This window comes from Carettochelys insculpta, chromosome 30, assembly GCF_033958435.1.
Source record: "Carettochelys insculpta isolate YL-2023 chromosome 30, ASM3395843v1, whole genome shotgun sequence".
NCBI lineage: Eukaryota > Metazoa > Chordata > Testudines > Carettochelyidae > Carettochelys > Carettochelys insculpta.
This window is the reverse complement of record NC_134166.1, coordinates 13,918,413-13,926,225: the sequence shown is the minus strand read 5'-3', so window position 1 is coordinate 13,926,225 and position 7,813 is coordinate 13,918,413. Positions and strand designations below refer to the sequence as shown.

The 7,813-nt window shown below is 52.8% G+C and overlaps 1 protein-coding gene across 1 annotated transcript; it reads right to left on the bottom strand.

The window, feature by feature from the left end:
- Positions 1-1,707: 1,707 nt before the first annotated feature.
- Positions 1,708-6,955, bottom strand: LOC142004063 (putative G-protein coupled receptor 33). The gene is made up of 2 exons (XM_074981484.1): positions 6,858-6,955; positions 1,708-2,799 (listed from the first exon to the last, which is right to left on the bottom strand). Exon 2 carries the CDS (start codon positions 2,791-2,793, stop codon positions 1,708-1,710), a length of 1,086 nt encoding a protein of 361 aa, XP_074837585.1. The 5' UTR covers positions 2,794-2,799; positions 6,858-6,955.
- Between the last annotated feature and the right edge of the window lie 858 nt (positions 6,956-7,813).

The window sequence follows — 7,813 nt, the reverse complement described above, 5'->3', positions numbered from 1 at the left end:
AGATGAGAGAGTTCCGGATTAGAGAGGTGCAACCTGTAAAAATAAATAATAACGCAACAGAGAGAAAGCAAAACTGCAAACAAACAAAGGGCAATGCTGAAAATGCAAAGGGAAATAAGTGGCTGGTTGTGGGTGTCTGAAACGTGTTTAGGACCCACACGTTGGGTAAATACAAACGAGCCTCCTAGACTAGGGAACGTTTTCCTGGTTCCACCACCTTACAAAATCAGAGTAGGCGCATTATGATTTTACACGCCTCTTAGGGAACCAGAACACCTTCATGCCTGGCTTTGGAGACTGGTTACTTACGAATCACCAAAGTACTCAGAAGAGCCAGAACGAGAGTAGGGCCAAGTCAACGCTAGACCTTAAAGGCGATCATAGAGTTGCAGTTCCAGCTACAGCAATTGTGTAGCTGGAATCGACATGTCTACAATCAACTTATCTGGCCGTCCTCACTGAAGGACGTCAATGGGAGAAGCTGCCTTAGCGACGACCTCCCTCTCGCCTCGCAAGAACGAGGAGTACAAGGGTCGACTCTCAACCCTGATAGTTTGATTTCGTGCATCCCCACTAGGTGCGTGAAGTCAAACCTCGGAAGACCCTGACCAGGTCAATCTCCCAGTAAGTACAGACGAACCCTAAGAAACAATGAGCTGCTCTTAATGGTTTTCAACACCTCTTCCAAATAAATTCGACAGCCTAATGGAAATCCCTTATCTGGAATCCAAGCGATTTCCTTTAAGTGTTAGAAGTTGTTTTGGAAGACGGTGGGCTTGGCTCAGATGTGACAGGTCAAAAATGCAAGAGTTTGAATTCCTTTAAAAAACAGTTACCAGAGTTATTCTCCAGCCAAAACTTGTCTCTTCCTTCCCAGCTCCTGCAGCCCCTCTGAAGGGGGTGGGGACTGGGATGCCCCAAACTTTGTCCTCAACCCCACCTGACCCACTGATCCTCATGCACCCCTGTATTCTGTCCCCTGCAACTCACTTTCCACATCTTCTCCAGGGTCCAGAAGGCGCCATGACCATGCTCACACAGCTCCGCTAACTAGATGCACAACCCTTCATTTTCTTGTGCAAGTGCACACCCTACAGGGAACTGTGTCTAGAACCATGAGGTTATACCAGGCAGGAACCTAGAACGCCATCATTTAATCAGTCCTACTACACTGAAAGACTTTAGAACTGATGACGTCCCAGAACAAATGGCATCTGCTCAGGGTTCAGTATTTTGAGAGCAAAGAAGTTTTAAGAAACAGTCAGGATTCTGGAACCCACTAATTTTAAACCACTTGGGAGTCATGATTCTAGAACCAGTAAGAAGTCCAGAGTCTCTGGGGCCCTACCTGGCTTTGGCAGATTAAGAGATCTGGAGCCCATGATATTCTATGAATGGTGATGGATCTAGAACACAGAGGATTTTATGTTGTGCAAAACTATTTGTACATCTAGAACTGCACAAAGTTGCAAAGCCAACCTTGAATGTAGAACTCAGAGGATCCCACAGAATTTGAAACGATTTGTCAACACAGCACCTTTTCACTTCTAGAACCAAACAGGAATCTAAAACCTTCTGGACCCCACCGGGGTTTTTTACACACACCAAGAAACATACAACACACAAGATTATGAGACCAGCTAAGAATATAGAACCCAAGGGACTTTATTCAATTTTAAAACACTGAGACATCTGGAACCCATCACGTTATGAACATCCATATCTCTGGGACCTAGAAGATTCCAAGCTTTCTGCCATTTCTACGCTGTTGACGTCTATCCTGTGTCTCCTACTAGATTCTACTCCAGACCCATCGTTACTGAAATCCTCATCAAAAGCTGCTTTGACCAGAGCAATCAGAGATGTCCGTAACACCTTCTGGAACGTCCCCCCTATAAATAGATAAAGAACTGGGGTGAAAGTGTTGTTGACCGACGACATGACGACATAAATGATGAGTAAGCTGCTTCTCACAGATTCTGGCAAGGTTCTGTAGAAGGTCAAGCCATAGTAGAGGTGGTAGGGCAGCCAACACACGCAGAAGGATATCCCTGATGCCACCATGACTTTGATGGGTTTGCCACTCTGCGCCAGGCCCTTCACCTTTATCTCCAGCCCCATCCGGACATAGCATCCCACAATGGTGCAGGAGGGCAGCAGGAAGCCCAGAAGGAACCAGACGGTGAAGATCGTGAGGTGGATCCATTGCTCCTGGTCCTGCATCTCAGCTCCATTCCAGTCTCCAATGTGGGAGTAATTGTTGACGCAGACAATCCTGCCCTCTTCCATTTGGGTCTCCCGGAAAACCAGGTAAGGTGTGCTGAGAGCCAAGGAGACCAGCCATATTCCTGTGGCCAGCTTCCTTGCACAGGGCACAGTGCGGTGATGGCGAGACCAGATGGGGTGGCAGGTGAAGGTGTAACGGTCCAGGCTGATGAAGGCGAGGAGGAAAACGCAAGAAAACATGCCCACTGAGTGGCAGGCGTTGAGGAGTTTGCACATGGTTGTGCCAAAGACCCAGTGGAAACCCAGGAGGACATAGATGGCGAAGAAGGGGATCAGCAGGGTGAAGAGGAAGTAGCAGGAGATCAGGTGGAGGAACAAGAACGTGGTCACCGTCCTCCTCATCTTCAGCCCCAGCACCCACAGGTACAGCCCGTTCCCCACCAGGCCCACCAGGAAGGTGGAGAAGAGCAACACGCCTATGGCCAGGTGAGCGGCGCTCACAGCTGCTGAGGAGTGGCTGGAATTTGCCTGCGGGGTTAGTGAGAGGGTTGTGTTGCCTTGGTCCATGGTGCCCTGGGGAGAGACGGAAGAGGAGTTGGCAGGGATGACAGAGGAAGGAGAGTGGAAGAGGAGAAGGGAGAAGTAATAGAGGGGGTTAGGAATTCAGCAATGGAGCAGAACTCTCTGCTCATCTGCAATAGGCAAAGCAGGTATTTTGAGCAGCCGGGCCAGGGCTGGTGGAACTCACTGCTACAAGATCGAGCTATGGGAGGTGTCTGGGGGAACAGAGGGGTTTTAGCTCTGGCAGTGGTGTGCTGGCTTAGCTGTAGGATTGATGCCCCTGACCTCAAGTGGAAGTGATGTCCTTAGTCCTTCTTTCAGTGTGTTACCAAGAGAGGTGGTGGCATCTCCATCCCTAGAGGTTTTCGAGGCCCCACTTGACAGAGCCCTGGCTGGGATGACTTAGTTGGGGTTGGTCCTTCTTTGGGCAGGGGGCTGAACGCGATGACCTCCTGAGGTCCCTTCCAGCCCTAGCATAATAGTGACAGTGGAAGGAGAGGGAAGACCAGTAGGCTATAGGCTCAAACCCACATTACTTGGCGCACGCTCCATGTCTTTGACCTGGGGTACCAGTGGCTCAGGGAGCTGGGTGTGTGTTCTCACTTGCCATGTTTTGGGGGTTTGCTTACCCCACACAGTTGGGTCACCCTTGGGGGGTGGGGATTGGGGTAGGAACGCACAGTAGCGGCTGCACATTACTCCTAGAACGGGACCTAGAAGTGTCTGACCCAGGGACACACCCAGAGGTGTGGATAATTACGAGCTCTTTTCCACTCTCTTTTCCTGGCTCCAATCTGCTCTCCTCCGCACTGCCCAGAAGCAGGGGGAGAACCCAGCAGTGCTGGCTCCCAGCCCCACTGCCATAACCCCAAGAGCCCACACACCTCCCAGGTCTGCAGACTGAACCCAGGAGTTCTGGTTTAGAACCCCTCAACTCGAAGCTATTGCATCCCACTTGGCTGCCAGAACTAGGGTTAGAGCCCAGGAGTCCTGGCTCCTCCCCCATCATAAGCACTAGACCCCTCTCTCTGCACGGTCCACCTTTCTTCTCACTTATGGTGCCTGCCAAGGGCTGTTTTCCCGGCAGATCTGGCTTCTCTCCAGGGGTCTCAGGGCTGGGGTCTGGGTAACAAACCCCTGGGGAGAGCTCGGAGTTATCAGGTGAATTGGCTAGAAAAGGAAGTTGCAGCAGCTATGGGGAACTGTCCCACCTAAGAAGGTCTCCACGGCAGGAGGTTAACACAGGAGCTCTCACTTTTCTTTCTGGTTCCTCACCCCCACCGACCCCATTGTCTCTCCAGAGCTGGGGAAAGAACCCAGGAGCCCTCGCTTCCACCCTGCCCCCCGCTCTAACCACTAGCCCCCACGCCCCTCCCGGAGCCAGGGGAGACCCCCCCAGGAGCCCTGCCTGCCCCCCCGCCCTAACCACTAGCCCCCACGCCCCTCCCGGAGCCAGGGGAGACCCCCAGGAGCCCTGCTTCCCCCCCCGCCCCCCCCACTCTAACCACTAGCCCCCACGCCCCTCCTGGAGCCAGGGGAGACCCCCCAGGAGCCCTGCCTGCCAGGCCCCATTCCCCTTTCAGGCAGGAGTCTGGTCGGTTTGAGTCGGCTCCTTTGCTGAGAGTTTCTCTCAGAGCTCTTGTTCTGTCCCCTGGGGATGGATTGTTGGAAATACAGGCCCATCCTCTGGTGCCGGGAGGGGTGTCTAGTGGTGACAGCCAGGTGGGCTGGAAGCCAGGATCCCTGGGTTCTTTCATCAGCCCTAGGAAGGCAGCGAGGGTTAGTGGTTAGAGCAGGAGAGGCCTGGGGCCCAGACTCCTGGTTTCTATTCCTAGCTGCCCAGTCTCTCCCCCGGCCCCCCCGGGGGATGGGACCGTCGCTCAGGAGGATCCATGTGGTTTTTGGAGAGGAATGAAAAAATCAGAGCCCCCTGGGGCTGGTTTAAGGGCCCCTTGACCTAACCCTGCAGGTTTCCAGACAATGTGGCCCCATGCATGGAGCTCAGAGGCCCTTGAAGTGTTGGCTCCTTGGGCAAACCTTCGTCTGCAGCAAGGGAGTGATTTGCAGAGCAAAACCTGCCCAGGCTTACCATTCCCCTCGGCGTAGGGGCATAGCTCTGTGCTTTCAGAGGGGGTGGGGCCTCAGGTGGAAGGGGCGGGGCTTGGTGGAAGGGGCAGGGTCTAGGGTGGAAGGGGTGGGGCTAGGGCAGCCCACCCTCAGCACTGCCCAGCATGGGCCACCTGGGATGCCAAGAATGATTTAAAGGTCTCCGGCTGCCACCACAGTTGCAGGCTGATATAGTCGTAGGTGTACGGCCAGGCTCACTGGCCCTTCCCAGCCACCAGGCCCCCTAGGGCAGTTGCCCCTGTCCCCCCAGTAACTGGCTTGAGTGTGGGCCTCAATCTCACAGGCCTGGGACATTTCCAGGGGTCAAGGATGCCCCACTAGCTGAGGGTACCACTGGGACCCTGTGTAATTCTGCACACCCCATACCCATTCCAGTCCCAGGACCCAGCCTCTGCTGGCCTGCAACCTCCGCCTGGTTTCTAAGCAGCCAAACTTCCTACCGTGGCTTTTGCTGCTAGGACAGTGCCTGAGCCGGGGCTTCTGTTTGTGGTTGGTGTCTGGATTTGACGCAGCCCTAGGGGCGGAGCGGGAGGATGCATTCACACAGATACCAAATCTCAAAGCACGACCTGACTGTGCAGCCATGGGCTGGAGGGGATGGCAGCTTTTCTTAGAACTGTGAGTTGTTGCCCACAAAGCGAACAAAACCAGGCCAGCTGGTATCTGCAGCAGTGTCAGTGTTCAAAGAGAGCTGGGGTTGCCAACACTTGTGGTTATCTTCATGAGTCACATCTGCAGGATGGTTTTCCTTAACACCCCAGCTCCTGGAGTCACTGGATTTGGGATCAACAAATAGTCTCATGGCACCTTATAGACTAACAGATGTTTTGGAGCATAAGCTTTCGTGGGCAAAGACCTGCTTCATCAGATGCATGAGTGTGTGTGGGGCGGGGGTTGTTTCAGAGGTGTATTTAAAGAGTGGGGTCCCAGTAAAGGGGGAGGGCCAGAGCTGACAAGGTCTATTCAGCAAGGTGGAAATGGCCCAATATCAGTAGTACTTATCAAAGAAATAAAAACAAGTCACATCAGACAGGGGTATATGAGCCTTTGTCACAGTCTAATGGGGAGCTATTAGCACCCAAAGCAGAGAAACTGCCTTTGTAAACTGCGAGCCGCTCCCACTCTCTGTTTAATCCACGGTTAACGGAGTCAAATTTGCAAATAAATTGCAGCTCAGAGATTTCTCTCTGCATTTGATTTCTGAAGTTTTTTTTGTTTCAGAACTGTCACCCTTAAATCTCCCGCTAAGGTCCAAGGCAGATTTAAGGGTGACAGTTCTGAAACAAAAAAAATTCAGAAATCAAATGGAGAGAGAAATCTCTGAGCTGCAATTTATTTGCAAATTTGACTCCGTTAACCGTGGATTAAACAGAGACTGGGAGTGGCTTGCAGCTTACAAAGATGGTTTCTCTGCTCTGGGTGCTAATAGCTCCCCATTAGTTGCTGACAATGGCTCACATCCCCCTGTCTGATCTGACTGTTTTTTTCCTCTTTTGATCAGTACTGCTGCTACTGGGCCATTTCCACCTTGCTGAATAGACCTTGTCAGCTCTGGCCCTCCCTCTTACCGGGACCCCACTCTTTAAATACACCTCTAAAACCACCCCCGCCCATGCATCTGATGAAGGGGGTCTTTGCCCACGAAAGCTTATGCTCCAAAATATCTGTTAGTCTGTAAGGTGCCACAAGACTTTTTGTTGTTCTCGAAACTACAGACTAACCCAGCTCCCTCTCTGGATTTGAGATGATCTCTTTAAAGAAAAAGGAAGTTTCTAACCCTGGTAGCTGCCCTGATGTGACCCCAGGTGCCCCCTCACAGCTCAGTGGGGAGGAAGCATCATCTCAGCATTTTAAAGGCAATCATGGCATTCTTTTAGGGAGTCTGACTCTGGAGTTTTTGAACTCTTGGGGCTGGCAATATGGAGAACAAGTGAAATGGAAACCTGGAATTGAGCCGGGCAGCTGGCAGACAAAGTGACGAGCGGCTGTGACTCATTTCCTTTTGGTAGGCCGCATGCCAAGCCCTAGGGCGGGAGATTTCCCAATTTCAATCAGCCAGTGCGGCCAATAGAGCTATATATGTAGCGAGGCATAACCAGGCAGGGTGCTGTGCGGGGCCGAGAGACATTCATGGCCAAGCGTCAGGAATTCTGCACTGGCCATCAGCCGGATGGGGAAAGTCGCATCGACTCAAAACTGGCAGAGCGATCTCATCTGATCCAGTTGCGGAGGGTCCCAGGGCTTATACCCGCCCAGGGGATTCAGGCCCAGGGCATGCTGGAAATACCTGGAATTCAGCAAAGCAATGGGAAGAGGCAGGTGAGCTGGAAAACAACATGCAAACTGGCAATGCAAATGCAGCTTTGGCAAGTGCCCAGACCTGCAGTCACTGGCCGGGGGATGCTCTGCTGCTAATAGGCGCCTGCCAGCAACAGCGAGAAAACAGCAGAAGCCAGGGGCAAGGCTGGGCTCTTACGGACAGTCGCAGATGTCTGCCTGAGGTGTGGCAAATGCATTGGCCAGAATGTGCAGCTCCAGAGAGGGGGGGACGGGGACACACACACACACACACACACACACACACACACGCAGCTCCAGAGAGGGGGGGACGGGGACACACACACACACACACACACACACACACACACACACACACACACACACACACACACGGCAAACAAAACCTTTGCCTTATTGAAACAGAGGAGCAACTGCAAGTTGCGTCCCTCGGTGTGCTTAGCCCGTGGCTCTCCTTGCCACTCGTAGCAAGGTGGTGAACGCCTGGGAACCTCTGCAGCCTGGATCCGAGCCGAACTGACTCCACAGTCTCAGGAACAGGTGCCAATCACCTAAGTTCCACCTGAGGTCACCTTGCAGCGCCTTTTCTGACTGCCGGGAC